The 20778-nt window shown below is 37.7% G+C and overlaps 3 protein-coding genes across 3 annotated transcripts; all 3 read left to right on the top strand.

Moving 5' to 3' along the window:
* Window positions 1-997: 997 nt before the first annotated feature.
* On the top strand, window positions 998-2580 carry LOC113120938 (forkhead box protein Q1-like). The gene has a single exon (XM_026291092.1). It carries the CDS (start codon window positions 1243-1245, stop codon window positions 2140-2142), a length of 900 nt encoding a protein of 299 aa, XP_026146877.1. The 5' UTR covers window positions 998-1242; the 3' UTR covers window positions 2143-2580.
* Window positions 2581-7978: 5398 nt separating this feature from the next.
* LOC113120937 (forkhead box protein F2-like) lies at window positions 7979-10789 on the top strand. The gene is made up of 2 exons (XM_026291091.1): window positions 7979-9350; window positions 10256-10789. Exons 1-2 carry the CDS (start codon window positions 8396-8398, stop codon window positions 10432-10434), a joined length of 1134 nt encoding a protein of 377 aa, XP_026146876.1. The 5' UTR covers window positions 7979-8395; the 3' UTR covers window positions 10435-10789.
* An 8015-nt stretch (window positions 10790-18804) lies between these two features.
* On the top strand, window positions 18805-20778 carry LOC113120936 (forkhead box C1-B). The gene is made up of 2 exons (XM_026291090.1): window positions 18805-18980; window positions 19069-20778. Exon 2 carries the CDS (start codon window positions 19103-19105, stop codon window positions 20402-20404), a length of 1302 nt encoding a protein of 433 aa, XP_026146875.1. The 5' UTR covers window positions 18805-18980; window positions 19069-19102; the 3' UTR covers window positions 20405-20778.

Genomic DNA, 20778 nt, shown 5'->3' with positions numbered 1-20778 from the left:
CATCCCTGTTCTTACTGTTTTAGGTATACGTGGCCCTCTTCCAAACTCATCATAAATGTGGTAAACTTCCCCATTCTTTCAAAAGTCAGCAACTGCCACAAGCAAATTGTTCCATTAAACATGTAAACTCAGTTTACAAATAGTGATCGTGAGTGACAGGTTGATGTCAGGTATTGGGTGCGTCTGAATCAGGTGTGACATTCCACATACCGCGGCGAGGGCACCTCACCAGTGTCACAGTTCAGATGAATTAGCAGGTATATTCTCTTTGTCTAGGAGTGTATTTATGTCTGTAAACAATGAATAAGCAGAATGGGGAACTCACCTTTGGTTCAAGTCCAGCTATAACTGCTTAAAATATCCATTAAAGAATTTATTTATTTTTTTCCTGATGATAGAATCAAAGGTCATGATAAATCAAGACGTTGTTATCGACGACAACAACAACAAAAAAAAGCTCTCACAATACAGCCAAACATTTTTTGATCATGGTGAGGACATCTTCTATTTGATAAACTATATTAGAAATCTTTTTGAACAACATTATAAATGGTTCTTGCAATTTTATGTTTTTCTATCATTGATAATTGTTGAGTTATTTAAATGGTACATTCAAATATAAAAATTAAAACATTGAGAAGTTGTCAGGAACCTTTAAATATTGTCACCTGTCGATTTTTGATGACTCGTTTCTTAAAATGTGTCATATAGGCAAACTATACACACACAATGGTTTCACTATAATTGTGAGTATATTTCATTCATGCCACTGTTTTTTATGAGTTTTCATCTACAGGCTTATAATGAACAAGAACCCACTTGAATTTAAACCTCACACAAACCTGTTGATGTTATTACATTTAAAAGCAAAACATTGAATTGATGAATAGCCTTTTAGATACTTAGAACCACTTCAAACATATACAGAGATTTCATTTTGAACTTAGACTCCAAACCTCACACCCACACTCCGTACAGTTACGGGGGCAGGTGAGCATCTCTAAACCTTTAACTCGCGTGAATGCGCTTGTGATTGATAGGTCTAGACTCTAAGCCCCGCCCCCGTGGGCCGTCCCTGCCGAGCGATTATATTAACGCCAGCCGGTGCAGTCCGTTCTCCCATGAGGACTTTTTAACAGATAGGAAGTGATAACTCTTGTTTCTTTAATAGACTTTGACATCGACAAAGACTGAGCACTAGCTTCTTTGAGATACTCAATAAAGTGACAGAGGCGCCTTACAATGAAGCTGGAGGTTTTCTCAGCGAGTCGTCTTGTGGACAAGCCGCTGGACCTGTGCAGTGACATGGATGTGAACGTGTCTTCACCGCTGTCCACGGAGGAGGAATTGGGCTCGGATGGAGACTGTTCAGCCAACAGCCCAGGACCAAGTGCCCCCGTTTCGGACGGGAAGGCGAAACCATACACGCGTAGACCCAAACCCCCATACTCCTACATCGCGCTCATTGCTATGGCCATACGCGATTCCAACACCGGCCGCCTCACACTTGCTGAAATAAACGAGTACTTAATGAAAAAATTCCCGTTCTTTCGGGGCAGCTACACGGGGTGGCGCAACTCCGTGCGGCATAACTTGTCATTAAACGACTGCTTTTTAAAAGTGCTGCGAGACCCCTCGCGTCCGTGGGGAAAAGACAACTACTGGATGTTGAACCCACACAGTGAATACACTTTCGCAGACGGCGTTTTCCGCCGCAGGAGGAAGCGCATCAGCAAGAAGACCCTGAGCACTTCGGAATCTCAAGAGCGCGATGACAACCGGCTCCCAGCGCGCGACGAAACCTCCAAGTTCTCCAGTTCCTTCGCCATAGACAGCATCCTCAGTAAACCGTTCACGCGGAGGGAGCAGAGCACAGAGGACACGTGTTTTGGTACCAGGCTAATGCTGTCAGCGGCTCCGCACTTTCTGCCAGTCGTCATGGGCTATCCGCCGCAGACCGGATTCCAGGTCAGTTCTGAGGGGTCGAGCGCCTTTCCGATCTACAGGTGTAATACGGAACACATTACTAACATCAGTCGAATGCCGGACATACCGAATTCCCTTCCGGGTTTGGCACACTCCCACACTACTGCACGAGAGACTGGATATCACCCATTCAGAATAGAGTCTCTGCTGTCATGAGATGAGAAGTGAACAAGCCTGTTGATCTGCAGACATCCGCACGCTTAAACGCAATGTCTTTGGTGTTTGACACACCAGTCATGTGCACTTTCCTCTGTTTTAGGTGGTGTGTTTTAGGCCTATGTGTGTTTTCGTGATTTAAATTACTGCAGTGCTGCATGTCTGTTGTTCAGATGTCTTCTTAGATGAATCAATGTCGCGCCAGTGCAGTGTTTACTGATTCCATTTCCATTTCTTGTAAACGATGGCATAACCATGCCAGTAATTATGGACAGAAATATGTATTAAAATGTAGTCTACTTCTTTGAAAGATTGTTTTGGGTTACACTTGTACGGTGTTTTATGTCTGTGTAAATATGATGGTTTATTTAGAGCTGTGCTCAGTTGGACAACTTATGCAGTTGTACTTTCGTTAATAAAAGAAAATATGAAAGATAATCAAATTTTTTATTCATTCTTATTCCTACTTTGAGTGGCACTTTTTAGGCCACGAGGTCCTGTTTTCATCACTAACATGTTTTTTTTACAATTAATCATTTCTAATTTAGAATTTTGCTGAAATCTGTGCGACCAACGCAAACACTGAAAATGAAAATTTTGATGGATGTACAATTTCTAAGCATTAAACAGTGACGAAATACATAATCACGACAAATATTGGCTAACAGAGAGAAGAAATCAGGGTCACTTGAGATGGTAACCATGGCAACCATCTGCCCAATAGCCTATTAGACAACATATAAACTAATTATTGTAATTATACATCACTTTATGACTTACATACATAGAAATTGATTATTATTATTAGACATCACTTTATTACTTTATGAAAAATTATTTACTGATTCACATAATCACAAAAATTTTAATTTAACCAGTCTTGGAGATAGAAGCCCTATACAAATTAGTAGTTGACCCCTTGGTTAATTCGCAGACTGACAAAATTTAGCCTACAAACCTTCCTCATAACGTAAAATCACTGACCAATAGACAGTTCCCAAAACAGTTTCTCTTCATATTATTGAATAAAATGTAACACATGTCTTCAAGCACGAGTCACTGAAGCTGCAGCAACGCATGCACGCCAAATATAGTTCAATGTTGTCAAAGTCGGAATTAATGGAGACGACACTTCTTGGCAAACAAGTCAACTCAGTCTAATGAAGCAGTCAAGTTTATATATATATATATATATATATATATATATATATATATATATATATATATATATATATATATATATATATACAGTGTCAAGTTTATCTTCTATTTCTAGATTTAATTTCATTTTAAGCCTAAACCAATAGCTTACCTTACCTTATGTTTATCAGTAATTTATATCCTTTATATAATTTATATAATACATTAATATCTAATATAGGCCTAACTATTTCACTATTTTATATAATAATACAAATATATATATATATATATATATATATATATATATATATATATATATATATATATATATATATATTTTTTTTTTTTTTTTTTTTTTTATTATTAGGCTATACATTTGATAAAACTTACCTTTAACAAATGGAAATGCGTCCCTGTGAAGAATAGGCTCGACGTCCTGGATCATTACAGCTGGTCGGGTAGGCATATCTACTGTGTTTGCAGACGAATTGACTTCCGTTTGAATTCACACAAATACAAAAGTGCTTAAGCCATGTTCGGTTAAACGCAATCTCACACCTCGCTGAAGCCCATGACAAAAGGACAACCAACAGCAAGACGTGAATATCAAAACAGCTAGCCTATATAACGAAATCTGAACCGTTTCTTATTAAATCCACATGTTATTTAGTAAATTGTGGGTATTTTTTATCACGACATTTTTCATTATTTATTTATGTTGCTTGTCTCAAACATGAAAATATGTAGCGCTGTCCGCGGTACTGAAGCAGGGCCATCGTTTCCTTTTCAATTTTAGTCTTTAGTCACGCCATCTCCTTCAGTTGACAGCCCTGTAATTTTCAGGTCAGGGAACGGGCCTGATTAAGAGCAAACCAACTTTCCTTGGAGTTGTCTTGCTTCACTTATATCACTTTTTATGAAAGCTACTCCCCAGTGAATAAATGAATGAATTATTTAATTAAGCCTACTTAATTAATGAATAAAGGGAATGTTCTGTTGTATAAAGCGCTAAAGCAAATCCACAATCGGCATGAATAAAAACTGATAAAAGTGGAGAGGATGGTCGCGCTCTATTGCAACTATAATATTATAAAGTTAAGGAAAGCTCACAAATGTTATGAACTTTTTGTCGTTATGGCTTGTAAAAAAAAAAACAGCAAGTAATGCGTTGTCTGGCTGTCAACTTTAATTTTTTTAAATGCTTGCCATTTAAGAGCGATGCTGCAACCTGCAGGTGAACTCGCGGAATGACACACCTGTCTATGTTAAAAACCGTTAGCTGAGATTTCAAGTCCACCAGGATCACTTCAGCTGCAAATAAGCGCTCATTCGTGGTTTATAAATATACAGGCTTACTTGGAAACCACGGTAAATAAACATACAGACCAATGGAGGGGTTATCTACAGAGATGAATTCAAGAATAAAAGAGCATGTTTAAACCAAATTAATTACACATTTCAATATATGAAACGAAATATGCAAAATACATTACAATGTAACCTATTTATACCAAGTAAAATACATTCCTTCCGATGTCACTCATTTCAGTGCAAACACTGACATCGAAACCAAATGACAGCACAAATGCTTTCAAACTAGAATTTTGTTTAGGCTAAAACCTTAAAACAGCAAGCATCAAATAAACTTACTAATCTTACAAATCTCGTGGATTGAATTTTTGAGTGTGTAAAAGCTAATGGGTTAAATAATATGCTTCTTCTATCTTACCATTCTTAAACAGAGCAATATGAGAACTGAAGGCATAGGCTAACTGTGACATAATAATTACAAAATAAAACATCAACGGATAAAATATTATGCATCATTTTCCACTGTTTTAATCTCTTATAATGAGTCAGTTAATTATTATCACTGACCTATATTTCAAAATCTTTTTAATTGTTAGCGCCCTCTTCCTCTAATAATTTAAAGTAGGCCTATACATTTTACCCCCAAATATTTCTGTAGATTGTGGATGTGTCAGGTGCAAGTTTACTTTCTGATTTTTCTGATAGACTATTTCAGATCAGGCATAAAATGGTCTCGGAACAAGGTTTGACTGGAGCCTATGATGCGTATAGTTTGACAGTGAATAAGTCATGAATCTTGTTTACAGTGCCTCGATTAGGTCTGTAATGAAAATAGATCAGTGCGTGTATGTGCTTCTATTTCTTGCGCACACAGACTCAAAGCGATGGCCTGTGTTCAAAGTCTCGTGCGCAGCTCGGTTTCCTCTCGAGCGGCTGCGGGTATCCGGGACTCGGCGGGGGTCAGGCGCTCAGCGGGCGGGGGAAACCCGGAGAAATACTGCTTAAATAGCGCGGGAACATGTTTTTATCCACATCCTCACGGTAAGATAAAACTATGTGATTGTTGATTCGCTTTGTTTCAAAAGAACACTTAAAAGAGTTGGGTGATTAAAAAGGGAGGGGAAAAAAAGAGCGCGAGAGATAACATATCCCGTGGCATTTATGAAAAAAGCCAGGAGCCTTAATGCTCTATTTGTTGTCTATAAATATAATGCTATTTATAATACCATAAATAATAACACAATAAACCGTAAACAAATAATATGAATCAATAAATGACAATATGCATTAAAAATATAAAAATATAAAAATGCAGAGGTGGATCTCACAATTTGATAAAAAAATATTCTGCTGGTCGCAACTTCAAAGTCAGTCAGTAAAATAACTATATACAATAATATATTATTATTATTATTGCCAGAACAGTAGAATGACCACCATACACTGGATTTTTTTAGTGAATTCTCTTCTGCTCACCATGCCTGCATTTATTTGTTCCAAAAACAGTAATATTGTGAAATAATTTTAATATTTAAAATTAGGTCTACTGCTTTCTATTTTAATATATTTTAAAATTAAATGTATCCCTGTGGTTTCAAAGCTGAATTTTAGGATTATTACATCAGTCTTCACGTGATCCTTCAGAAATCATTCTAATATTCTGATTTGCTGCTCAAAAATCTTTTATTGTTATTAGTATTATTATTATTGCGTTGAAACTTGTTTCAGGTTTTTTAGATGAATAGAAATTTCAGAACAACAGCATTTATCTGAAATATAAATATTTTGTAACATTACAAATGTCTTTATCGTCACTTTGATGCACTTTGCTATCTAAAAAATATTAATTTCTATAATTTAATATTAAATATATTATTTAAATATAGGGACTCCAAGCTTTTGAATGGTATAGTGTATAATGTTACAAAAGCTTTTTTTTTTTTTGATGAATGCTGATATTTAGATTTTTGCATTCATCAAAGAACCCCGAGTAAAATATACTCAACTATTTTAATACTGATAATAATAATAAATGTTTCTTGAACAGCAAATCAGCATATCAAAATGATTTCTGAAGGATCATCTGAAGACTGGAGTAATGATGCTGAAAATTTTGCATTGTTATTCTTAGGAATTAATTAAATTTGTAAAAAATATTCATATAAAATCAGTTATTTTAAAGAATAAAAATATTTCACAATATTGATGCTTTTGCTGTAATAATAATAATAAAAAACGCAGTATTGGTGAGCAGAAGATAATTATTTAAAAAACATTAAATTCTTAGAGTGCGCAAACTTTTGACTGTTGTGTGTAGCTATGTGTGTGTGTGTGTGTGTGGTGGTCTGTCTACTGTAAACAATGCAATTTTCTTTTGTCTGTTTTAATACAAATGTTCCTTTCAACTTTAACATTTAAAACAAAAGCATTAACAGACGAATCATCCGCATAACAATTATGTTTTAAAAAGTAGGCCTACCTTAATCTTTCAAAATGTAGTAGCCTAACCAATAAGGAAATATGCCTTAGATGCGTTTACGTTTATATAAATAAATTCATATTTAGGCTATACTGGTCTAAGACTGCTGTGACCCTTCTCTGCTTGCGGAAGCTGTCGACGTCCAAATGGCTAATTGGTTTTTTCTTTTGTTAATGAGCGCCGGACTCAAGGGATGTGCTGTAGCCCCGGGCCTGTAAGCTGATCCCGGAGCGCTGTGTGTGGTATCCAGACCTCTCGACAGAGACAGCCTGCTTCCACTCGAGCCGGAGTCAGTCCTCTCTCTCTCCCTTGTCCATGTCTGTCTCTCGCTGATCACTGTCTGCCCCATTTGATGGTATGGTTTATTTATTTAAGTCCTGCTGGCTTTATTAGGGCCTCTCACGCTCATTGAGTTCTTGCTCGTATTGACAGCCCTCCAAGTCCATTAGATGAACCCATCCAATAAGAATTCGAGTTGCAAATGCGAGTTTCACAAAGTAAGCTCTAGGATTAGCCTTCAGCTCTCTCGATAAGCTAAGCTAATCTTTTATTAAAAATCATAATTCTATTAAACCCAACTTAATTCTCATAAAGCGTGCAACTCTGACCGACTCATGCAGGCGAAATGGTCAAAGCAGAGCCTATTCTATAAACAAGCCAAAAGAATAAGCGAGCTTAAGCCAGAAAGATGATGATAATGATGAGAGACGCGATGTTTGTGGTCGCACAGTGATATACTGAGGGTCAGTTGATTTTGGTGGACAGTGCGTGAGGCTCTGGAGAGAGAGAGAGAGAGAGAGAGAGAAAGAGTTGAGTTTGTAGGGGTCTAGGGGTTTGAGGGGGTGGGTGAGACGGGAAAGGAGGAGCAATTAGAGGAGAGAAAGCCGGGGAGAGTTATTGAGTGATTGGCTGTCGAGTTTTGTTTAGTTGAGGCGCTGCACGAACTCAGTCTTTCCACTTCTTCCTCAAAAACGGACTACAGCCGCCAGGATCAGAACGGAGCTCGTGGCAGAAAAAGAACCGTTTCTAAAAGTTAATAAGGACCACGATTACGCACCTTACTTGGATATTTTCCCTAACATAAAAACAGGATTTTGATCACAACATTAAAGCCAGAAAAAGAAGACCGTTTAGTCTACATATAGATGCCTTGTTAAATTAGCATAAGCGTGGCATTTATTCTCGGAAACTGTGTTTTGTTGAACCTCGTTATTGGTCATCGAACAGGCAAGTTCTAGCTTTGTTGCACTGCTTAATCTTTTTCCTCTGTCAACGTCAACGTTTGTGAGCCAGCTGTGTTCGTACGTCAGCGCGGGACAGATGACGACTGAGAGCTCCCACGGGCCACTGCGCCCGACGCCCCCGATGAGGACCAGTCCAGAGTCCAGCGCGCTGCATTCAGGACCGATGAATACTACAGGCAGCCTGGAGGACCATGGCACAGTGTCCAAGAATAAAAAGACTACCTCAGGACTGCGACGCCCGGAGAAACCGCCCTACTCTTACATCGCACTCATTGTGATGGCAATTCAGAGCGCACCGACAAAGCGACTCACACTTAGTGAGATTTACCAGTTCTTACAAACACGCTTCCCTTTTTTCCGAGGCTCTTACCAGGGCTGGAAAAACTCTGTTCGGCACAACTTGTCTCTGAACGAGTGCTTCATTAAACTACCAAAAGGTCTTGGGCGGCCGGGAAAAGGACATTACTGGACCATAGACCCCACCAGTGAGTTTATGTTCGAGGAAGGGTCATTTCGGCGAAGACCACGAGGATTTAGGAGAAAATGTCAGGCCATGAAACCCATGTACAGAATGATGAACGGCCTCGGGTTCGGTTCCGCCATTTTACCTCAGAGCTTTGATTACCAACCTCCCACCGGCGCACTTGCGTGCCACGGCACTGGCTATAACCTGGACCTGTCTGGTAATGGTTATGAGTCAATAAACAGCGGGCACCACGGTCACATGTCTCCCAGCTCGAGACATGGTTATATGGCTAGCTGTCCAGTGCCTGGGAACGGAGACTATGGCGCGGAGAGCAACACCAGCCCAGTCCCGCCTTCTCCTGCCATAGCGGGCGCACTCGAGGGTCACGCGCCGTATTCAGAGGGACCAGCATTATGGGCTTCTTCTTCAAATTCTCCATACCTAAAACAGCCTACTACAGTCTCGACCAATTCTCCGTCCACGGGGCAGCATCCAGGCATATTCACCTACTCCCTGGAACAGGGTTACATACAGCAAAGTGCGAGAGACAACACAGACATGTCAGGTAAAAACAAATAAAGTAGCCTATAATCTCTGAAACATTTAGATGACATTTGCTGTTTACTTTGAAATAACGTGTTAAACCCATTTAAGTTGTAAAATTTAGGCCTAATGGGCTACATTATTTTATAACAAAAATCTAATGAAATCTAAAAAAACTAAATCGAAATTCCAAAGCATCTCTCAGAATGTCAAATTTGCAACACGTTAGGCTTAAGATGACTTTTAACTATGTTTTGAATTGATAGCTGTTAAATTCACCTTATAGCTATGTGAGTATGACTCAAAAGCGTTGACATCTTTTGCATTTGAAAGATTTTTTTAGGCCTACGTTCGACCACGTTTTTTGTTTTTGTTTTGTTCGAACAGTTTGGGTAGGAAACAGAAAAATGCATTTGTAATATAGTATTAGGCCCATACTAATAACAATAAAAATACCAAAAGCTTACTAATAATTATTATTATTACCAGACGTTAAGAGTCATTCCACTTTTATCTAAACGTAAAGATAAAAACTATATTTTATTATAGTAGCTATATCTAAACTATATTTAAATAAATACAAAAATATGTGAAGGTCATGCAATAAGGCAATTTAAAAATAGTGCATTTAATTTGAATACATAACAATTTTAACATTTATACATTTTATTGAATATTGCTGAAAAACAATTTGGATATTTAAAAATACAATGGTAAAAGAAATGTGTTTTGTTACACAATATTTAGGCCTACACATTTAAAGGAAGCGATATTTTAGGCTCCTCTCAAATCTGGGGGAAAAAGCTTGTATATGGGGTTATAGCCTACCCATGTATGAGCTGATAAATAAATAGTGAAAAAAAACAAACAAAAAAAAACAACAACATGATTTTATGCATTTTGATGTGTGTATTTATCTGTCCTCAGTGGGTATATCGCGCTATCCGACGCATTCTTCCCCAGTCGGAGAACGGAAGGACTTCATGTTGAATTTTAACGGAATTACCTCCTTCCACCCGTCTGCTGGTGGATATTATCATCACCATCATCATCACCATCACCACCATCAGAGTATGCACCAAGACGTCAAACCTTGCGTGATGTAGTCCGCTTGTTGCGGAACAAGTTGCACAAAGATAAGCACTTGGATAGCTGTGAGGTAAAGACAATTAATGAAGGATTAATAATTGTACACTCACAAGATGCTTGGCAATGTGTGTGTGCGTGTATTATTATTATTATTATTATTTTTTTGAAAACCAGCGAAAAAGCCCCTGGCGACTTGATTTGACCTCCCCGCAAGAAGCGCATATGAAACAGTTAAACTCATGAAGTCATGGACTTGCCACTTTATGCCTTGTGGTTACATTTCAATAGAGTTTGAATTGAACACATATAAGTATATTTCACTTAATCTGTACAGTGCAATGTGATGTTAGCAATAAAACATTTCAAAGGAAAGTGTGTTTTTGCCTGACCGATAGCCTATGCCAAGACCATCTATCTATCTATCTATCTATCTATCTATCTATCTATCTATCTATCTATCTATCTATCTATCTATCTATCTATCTATCTATCTATCTATCTATCTATCCGTTTGATTCAAAAGTCCAAATGTGTGTTTTTCCCCATCAGTGTTTTTTTTTTATGTTGATTAAAAACACCTATAGTTTAAAAGCCTCCAACATCAGAATAATTGTTGTCAATTCTGCATCCAAAACTTAAATCCTTGCATCACATTTTTGTAATAGTGGTTGTGCAAACAAGCGAACATACAATAAGTCAGTATTATAATGAAGGTATATAACCTATTTTTAATCGAGGTTTAAAGATATTTCTTAGATATTCAGGTTGCGCCAAGTTGTTTTTAGTAAGTTGTAATCGCAGTAATACTAGCCTACTACTACTTTTATTATTATGTTTATAATAATATTTATAAGTCCTTTTTTTGCAGTTTCATTAATTGTTACGTGTTTCAAAATGTCATAAAAACCATATAATACCCCAGTCCTTTTAATGACAGGTTTCATAGTGACAACATGCTCTCGGTCAAAAAGTCAGTTTATCTTTTAGAAATGTTCAAAGGCAAATTTTATTACCGTAGAGTTATGCCCATAAAGAAAATTGACATTTAAAAATATAATAATAAATATATAGCCCTGAGAAATAGCCTATTTAGGCCTACTGGAATAAAACTGTGATAGCCCCAGTCTTCCTCGTTTAAAATGGTTACCTTAATATTAAAGGTTAGCCTAAAGAAATGTTAAAATGCGTAAGGAAAAAAATATAAAACGAAATAGGCTACAACAACATTATACGAAATTAAATTATTTTCTTCTATAATCTACAATTTAAAATAAAGAAACAACTGAAATTAGGCAAATTATTATTCAACATAATTTACATTTAGCCTATAAACCCAACATTTGTTACATTTATCACCAATTTGGCCAGCATGGTAAATTACAGGTTTTGTTATTTGATTACTTTATAATGTTTTGGTGACATTGTACTAACTCTTAACTAACTTTTAAATCAGTTTCATCACGTCGCAACGCATCGAACATATTTAGGCTATATTTCTAACTTAAGTTACTTGCAGAACTTGCAGAAGTGACCTAGGGAATTTGACCCACTCGAATGAGTAAAGAAAAAAATCTTAATTTTGAAAAGTGAAAGGACACAAGTTTCACTATAAGAAAAGAAAAAAAAAAGTTCAGCTTATTTCACAAAATTATTGTTGGTGCGCTGGCAGTGGAAGCTTTTAGACGGTCATCTAGCGCCATCTATTGGTGACTTAATGTACCTTCACGCGACGCATGTGAAATATTCTCGACGATTGCCAATTTTCCTTCTGATTTTATAAACAAAGCGACATACCTAAGCGAATATTTGGAAAAGATTACAATGAGACATTTATAGCTACTAATAAACACGGATCATACTCACAGCTACATTCATCTACATCAATCGCAAGCGTCTTCAAAACACAGTTATCTTCAAAAAAACACAAACTCTTATTATTAAAGCATATTGAAGGTATTTATGTAACAAGTAATATTACCTGGAATCGACCATATAAACACAGTTTGTAAAATATACGGCAATAAAAGAAAGAGGTTTTCATATGACAATATTGCCATCAAAATATTAAATCTTGGGATAAGTATTATCTGGGCATGACAGCTGCATCTGGAGTGCACAATGCAGAAAAATAAGAATATAAAGATCTTATTTCAGCAAACAAGACATTGGTTTTACAAAATAATATAATCATTGTATATTAATAGTTAATATATTTAACAAAACATGGGATGTAATCTAGACTCCAAGTGTCAAACATCAGTCACTCACTTAAAAATAAATACACTGATGCAACATTCTTTTTGACCTTAATGAAAAAAAGGCATTATGATACTGACAGAGACGGCACATTGAGGTGGCACTTTGAACAACCATAATGTAAAAAAAAAAAAAAAAAAACACGAACCAAATGGTTACTGAATTCATTTTGCCTTGCGGAGTTTCATGCTCTTTTTCCTACATGTCATGAAAACTGTGCCCCAGATGCGTTTCTGTATAGAGTTTACTGCTGACAGACTGTTAAACAAAGACACATTTAAAATATGTCCTTGTAAATTATGCCTTCAAGTCTTGCACTGTTACAGCACAAACAAAACTAAAATATGTTCCTTCTTGGCGTACCAGTGCATTAGCTGCAGGTTTGCATTACCAAAATGATAAACAGTTAAATAAAAATATAATATTTCATTAGACATCTTGAGATGCATGTATAATATTTAACCCAATGCACAAGATAAAACATTGATGTAGATGACTTGCCAGGGCATGTGTTTTACAGTAGCTCTAGGATTTCATATTTTGTTCATTGACCTTATACAAGACATAATTTTGTGTGGTGGTGAGCAGAAAACAAATCTCAAATAATGGCAAACCAGCAACGTATTTACTACCATAACCAGTTACCAGTTAGAAATGTATTTATTACCATAATCAGATATTAGAACAGTCAATGCAAACCAAATATGCTTGGACTAAGAAATCGGTTATGTATTAATGGTATCAATATTATCAATCACATTTTCAATTGTAAAATTTCATAAAAGTAGTAAAGTAACAGTGAGAGCAAGGAAAAGCCTTTCCGCTTTATTCAGCAGGAGCATCTCAGTAAATTAGAATGTTGTGGGAAAGTTCATTTATTTCAGTAATTCAACTCAAACTGTAAAACTTGTGTATTAAATAAATTCAGTGCACACAGACTGAAGTTGTTTAGGTCTTTGTTTGTTTTTTAATTGTGATGATTTTAGATCACATTTAATAAAAACCCAGCAAATCACTATCTCAACAAATCAGAATATGGTGACAAGCCAATCAGCTAATCAACTCAAAACACCTGCAAAGATTTCTGAGCCTTCAAAATGGTTTCTCAGTTTGGTTCTCTAGGCTCCACAATCATGGGGAAGACTACTGAACTGACAGAAGACAATCATTGACACCCTTCACAAGGAGGGTAAGCCACAAACATTCATTGCCAAAGAAGCTGGCTTTTCACAGAGTGCTGTATCCAAGCATGTTAACAGAAAGTTGAGTGGAAGGAAAAAGTGTGGAAGAAAAAGATACACAAACAACCGAGAGAATCACAGCCTTATGAGGATTGTCAGGCAAAATCGATTCAAGAATTTGAGTGAACTTCACAAGGAATGGGCTGAAGCTGGGGTCAAGGCATCAAGAGTAACCACACACAGACATGTCAAGGATTTTGGGTACAGTTGTCATATTCCTCTTGTTAAGCCACTCCTGAAACACAGACAACGTCAGAGGCGTCTTACTTGGGCTAATGAGAAGAAGAACTGTACTGCTGCCCAGTGGTCCAATGTCCTCTTTTCAGATGAGATCAAGTTTTTTATTTAATTTGGAAACCAAGGTCCTAGAGTCTGGAGAAAGGGTGGAGAAACTCATTGCTCAAGTTGCTTGAAGTCCAGTGTTAAATTTTCACAGTCTGTGATGATCTGTCATCTGCTGGTGTTGGTCCATCGTGTTGCACTTCATGCTTCCTTCTGCTGAACAGCTTTTTGAAGATGCTGATTTCATTTTCCAGAAGGATCTGGCACCTGCACACTCTGCCAAAAGCACCAAAAGTTGGTTAAATGATGATGGTGTTGGTGTGCTTGACTGGCCAGCAAACTCACCAGACCTGAACACAATAGAGAAACTAAAAGTGCTAAATGACCAAAAAAAAAGCAGATGAGCTGAAGGTCACTGTCAAAAAAACCTGGGCTTCCATTCCACCTCAGCAGTGCCACAAACTGATCACCTCCATGCCACGCCGAATTGAGGCAGTAATTAAAGCAAAAGGAGCCCCTACCAAGTATTTAGTACATGTACAGTAAAAGAACATACTTTCCAAAAGGCCAACAATTCACTAAAAATTTTAATTTTTTATTGGTTTTATGAACTATTCTAATTTTCCCACGACATTCTAATTTATTGAGATGCACCTATATGTGTGCTTTTGATTGCCTTCACAAATGAAATGGTTCAACGGTTCCCCCTATCGGCCAAAGCTGAAATCGCCCCCGCCCTCTTTCCTTCTAAATAAAACCAGATATATTTTTATTTAATATTAATATTTCAAGTCTGATTACTATCTTTAAAGGCGTGCAAACACATTTGTCATGACTCAGCAATGAACTCTTAATGAGTGGGTCACAATATCAAGGCTGTAGATTTTGAGATGGTGTGAATGAAACAATGAACTCCAGTGTCTATCACATTAAGTCAATGAAGAAGTAAGGAATAATTGACTCCGGGCCATTGAATTATTAGAAAAATAATACACACTTCGCTCGACGTCGGGTGTGCATTATTTTTCTAAAAATTCAACAGCCCGGAGTCAGTTATTCTTCTTATACTACGGTTACCAGACCTCAAGACATCGATCAGATGATATATAAGGGATTCGTCCTGTTTTTGTACTTAAATCGCTATTTTGAGTAGGATTATTTCTTTTGCATCTCATCCAATGCCTCTTTTGCTGGTTCCAAAACGTAGCTGGTAATGAAGGCTTGAGCCCTTCTAATGCACTTATTAATGAAGTTATTACAAAGAGAGCGAGAGAGACAGAGTCACACACGTATAGAGAGAGAGAGAGAGAGAGAGAGAGGGAGAGAGAGCGCTGCAGCAGATTCTATAAACAGTGCTGTTACCTCGCTAGTGACAAATGTCATATGTATTTACTCTCGGGAAATCGCCTCACACAGTATTACAGTGCCACTAAAGGTCGAATGCCAAACTTTGCCAACAAATGTACCCCCTTCCCCCACCTCATTTTCCTACCATGGTATATTTTCCTGCCATGCAAAAGCAAGACAAGCTTAGCAGCTCCTTGCAGTGATGAATAGCTTTACAGTTCACATTAATTATTTTCATGGTCCTGTCGAAGCTTCCGCCTTTCTGTACATGGACTGCCCCTTTGACAGTGAAAGCATGATTGACAGACAGCAAGAGCATCAGAGGGTTTCTGACCGGCTAAAAACATAATTCTACCGTCATAATCTCAGGGCAGTTATGTTTCAAAAGTTAAGGACGACAGCTGTGACATCAGCTCATGAGGGGCTTCATGCACCTCATGCTCATGAATAATGCTACTTCTATGCAGCTGGCGATGGAACATTCCTTTTAGTGCATTAGCTGATTGCATCCCTAACCCATTCGCTGTAGTTAACCGCATTGTTTGAAGAAGTTAGTGTGTGGTCTTGCCTGTTCGCGTGCAGTCTGACATCTGTGCACCAGTGCAGCGTCCAATGCTACTATTCTTCAAACGCAAAATGAACCACAGAGATTCATTTCATACAGAGAGTTACATTTTGCATGATACAAACTGCTGACCATATTAATGGATCATGCAATTATTATTAACAATATATACACATCATAGGCTATATATAAGTTAAATAATAGCTGTAGGCATATATATATATATATATATATATATATATATATATATATATATATATATATATATATATATATATATATATATATACACACACACACACACACACACACACATATATATATATATATATATATATATATATATGTATATGTATATACATATATATATATATATATATATATATATATATATATATATATATATATATATGTGTGTGTGTGTGTGTGTGTGTGTGTGTATATATATATATATATATATATATATATATATATGCTATAAATAAATATTTAAAATATGTTATTTACATGTTTAATTGCAAGTTATGCTTAGTTGATGTAAAAAGTAACATTAAATATTGTTATAAAAAGGTTACATGAACCAGGTGTAAAGGTAAAAAAATTAAAACTGATTAAAATGGTGAAAAACTGTTACAGATGCTAAAATAGGACTAAACATTTTACCTTATTAATTTTCATTGTATCTTAAAATCTTGACTTTGTTTAAAAAAAAAACTCAAGCCATTTAATTGCCTATTTATAGCATGTACTAAATGGTTGGTATTAGTAGACAAATTACCCAAAATAGGTGCTTTAATAAAATGTCCACAAGGGGGAGATAGAACACAGAAAGTCAGATTTAGCAGGTGAACTTGGACAACCTACAGACGCGCTCCTCATGTTGTGCTCCACTAACCGCACCGCGCTGAATCGACCTAGTTCTTCGGAGTTTAAATTGCCAGGTATTAGACAAGAAAAGGAAGAACACGTGAAAATATGAGGCAGGATATTGTAACTGTTTTTGAATTTATTTACATAATTTACTTTTATGCATTTAGCAGACGCTTTTATCCAAAGCAACCTATAAGTGCATTCAGGCTATATATATATATATATATATATATATATATATATATATATATATATATATATATATATATATATATAGCCTGAATATTTATTATATATATATATATATATATATATATATATATATATATATATTTTTTTTTTTTTAACCAGTATGCGTGTTCTCTGGGAATTTAACCCACGACCTTTTTCGCTGCAAGGATTTTAATTCAAAACAAATACTGTACATTAGGCAAATAACAGTTTTCCAACGTGAATTACATTTACGTTTATTCATTTAGCAGTAAGTAAAGCATTGGTCAATGCAGTTATTTGATTACCCATTTTTTTCAATATATAATAAGCTTCGTGAATTATGATATCTTTTTCCCATCTTATTTGGTAAAATTATATCACGATATATTATGTTAATATATAGGCTATTTATAAATTAACTACAATGAACGCAGTCTATCATAAAAAGTCAAACAAACACCCAACAGAAAAAAGAAATCATAATTAAAATTAAAATGAATAAAAAACGCTTCTTCTTTGTATAGCCAACATATTACAATTGTTGTTGATGAAATATGTCATGTTAATTATTTACTATGGTGTTTAATTTCTATATATTGATGTTGTGTTGTTATTGGTAATAATGAATTGATGATGTTTTAGTTTTTCATGTAATGATTTATTGATTGTTTATCATTCATTTGATTTACATTCTCTTGTTTTTGCCAACGAGAACATAATATTTTTACTAATTTTACTTAACTGTTTTACTTACTGTTTGTACTTTTCTCATCAATGTCATATTTATTTGCAAATGACAAACAAATTTAATATTAAATACGTTTGTTGGTCCGCAAATAATATGCTCGTTCTCTAACAAAATGAATATTTTCTATCAATAGCTTTACTTCATTTTCATTGTCATAATAAGAAAATGTCACAAGCAGTGCGACCTCTCAACTGAAACCTATTATTATTAGGCTAACTCTGAGACGACATGTCTTGACACTTAAAGAAAATTAACGCAGCACTGAAGTGTAAAAGCAATGACACACACCAACAAAGAATAGGTGCAAAGCACAGTTTGGGTGGCTTTTCGTCCATCTAGCACTTAAAAGGACACTTTGCTTCATTGACACCTTTTGGCCAGCACAGACTGCGCTTTGCTCCCTATAAGCAGTACATTTGTTTCTGAAAAACAAACACCGCTTTACTTCACCCCAAATGAATCCTGACACGTGAACGAAAACAGGGAATCATTCTTGTTCGACGGGTCGGCTGCAACTCTGTAAAAACAAGACATCTTTACAAATATTATAAATCTGTTTTACCTCATATTGGCCATGTACTTTTATACATAACCTGTCATTTTACCCCCTGCAGCACATATCAGCGATTCTATTTGTTTCATGTCTTAAGCAGCCCGAGGATGTGAGAATTGTCTCGTTTTCTGTCAACATTTCTACTCTTTCCGTGTGTTTGCGTCTTCCTTATCCTTAAATCAAGGGTAGACTATGCATATACCCAGAGGGAAAAGGTCTTCGGGTACAGTCTTTCCAGCTCTCGAGCGCTTATTGGTCGTGAGATGAGTTTAGGGAGGAGCGCTGAGCTCAGCCAAAAGGCAGAATTGGTAATTCGGTGAAAAAGTCCCTGTGAAGTGACGGATGCGGGAAGTTCACAGGTTTTCCCTGTTCACTGCCTTCTCCACATAAGACATTTGCTTCTCGTTCGCCTGCACAGCGAAGACCTGAAGATCCGCTTGGGAAGAAACTTTGAATGAAAGTTTTGAGACAAGACACTAAAGGAAAAGGTGAAAGTTACGAACCTTGGAATGAATTTTCTTCTCGAAGTGAATTGAGACGTCTGCCTTGGTTTTAACCTTCTTTTTCTCTTGTTAGTCCGCAGTAGGATAGCGTTGGAGAGAGGGGTACGATGCAGGGGCGCTACCCCGTGTCTAGCCAAAGCCCTTTAGGCGTAGTACCTTATATCACCGGGGACCAAGGCTTTTATCGAGCCGCTGCCGGAGGTGGATATACCGGAATGCCTGCGCCTATGAGCATGTACTCTCACGCAGCGCACGAGCAGTACCCCGGCAGCATGGCCCGCGCATATGGGCCGTACGCCCCTGCGCAGCAGCCAAAGGACATGGTCAAGCCTCCATATAGCTACATCGCGCTCATCACCATGGCCATCCAGAACTCAGCCGACAAAAAGATCACGCTGAATGGGATCTACCAGTTTATCATGGAGCGCTTTCCATTTTACCGGGACAATAAGCAAGGCTGGCAGAACAGCATACGGCATAATTTGTCGCTCAACGAGTGCTTCGTCAAGGTGCCAAGAGATGATAAGAAGCCAGGTAAGGGCAGCTACTGGACTCTAGACCCGGACTCATATAACATGTTTGAAAACGGCAGCTTCCTGCGACGGAGGCGCCGCTTCAAGAAGAAGGACGTGCTGAAGGACCGAGAGGAGCGGGACCGGCAGGGCAAAGACAGCCAGGGACAAGCGTGCGAGCAAGACGCGCAGCAGCCAGTGAAGCTCCGGGATATAAAGACCGAGAACGGGACTTGCACGCCTCCCCATGACAGCACTCCACCCCTGAGCACCGTGCCTAAAACGGAGAGTCCAGATAGGAGCGGTGGGAGTGCGTGTAGCGGGAGTCCTCATTCGCAAACGCCACAACAGGCCTTTAGTATGGATACAATCATGACCGGGCTTCGCGGCTCCCCGCAGCACGCGGCAGAGCTGCCGGCCTCTCGCGCCGCGCTGCCAAGCTCGGTGTCTCTGACCTACTCTCCGTCCCCGCAGCCCGCACATTACAGTCCACCCTGCGGCCAGCCCGCCACTTACCACTGCAATATGCAAGCGACGAGCCTGTACACAGGGGAGCGCGGCCACGGGGATGACACTTTACCGGAATACACAAACACGACAGGCGCCACCTCTATCTCACACCCCCACCAGGGCTCGAGCCAGGAGAGCCAGCACTTGCAGCAGAACAGACTCGCGCCCTGGTATCTCAGTCAAGCCGGTGAGCTGGGGCACCTGAGCGCGAGCTATCCCGGCCAGCAGCAAAACTTTCACGCGGTGCGCGAGATGTTCGAGACGCAACGGATAGCTCTGAACAGCTCTCCGGTGACCGGAAGCAATAGCTGTCAAATGGCTTTCCCGTCCAGTCAGCCACTCTACCGGGCTTCCGGAGCCTTTGTATACGACTGCAGCAAGTTCTGACCAAACGTTTAATGAATTTCAAAATTGTTTAATATATGTCTGTATTATTTGCCATGCGTTTGTAATTTAAGGAAGCTTTTTAGGTCAGTGAACTCGGGCTGATATGCGAGTTTGTGTTGGTAATAGGATAATTCCGCTGCACATAAACATTCTCTCCCTGCTCGTCCATCAAGATAGATTAAAAGAAAATGTGTTAATTTATTTTACGCAAGAGCAGGTGGACCAACTTTGCAAGGAAATGTCTTAAGTATTTATAGTCAATTCAGTATAGAAAGGTAACGAGTGTACAACTGAGTTACAGTTTTTTTCTTATAGCCTACCTTTTGAAAATATCTAAAGTTACTATTTGTTTAATAAATTGTCGTCTTCTTGGA

The sequence above is a fragment of the Carassius auratus genome, chromosome 20 (assembly GCF_003368295.1).
Source record: "Carassius auratus strain Wakin chromosome 20, ASM336829v1, whole genome shotgun sequence".
NCBI lineage: Eukaryota > Metazoa > Chordata > Actinopteri > Cypriniformes > Cyprinidae > Carassius > Carassius auratus.
The sequence above is the reverse complement of the archived record's forward strand: the minus strand, read 5'-3'. Positions and strand labels throughout refer to the sequence as shown.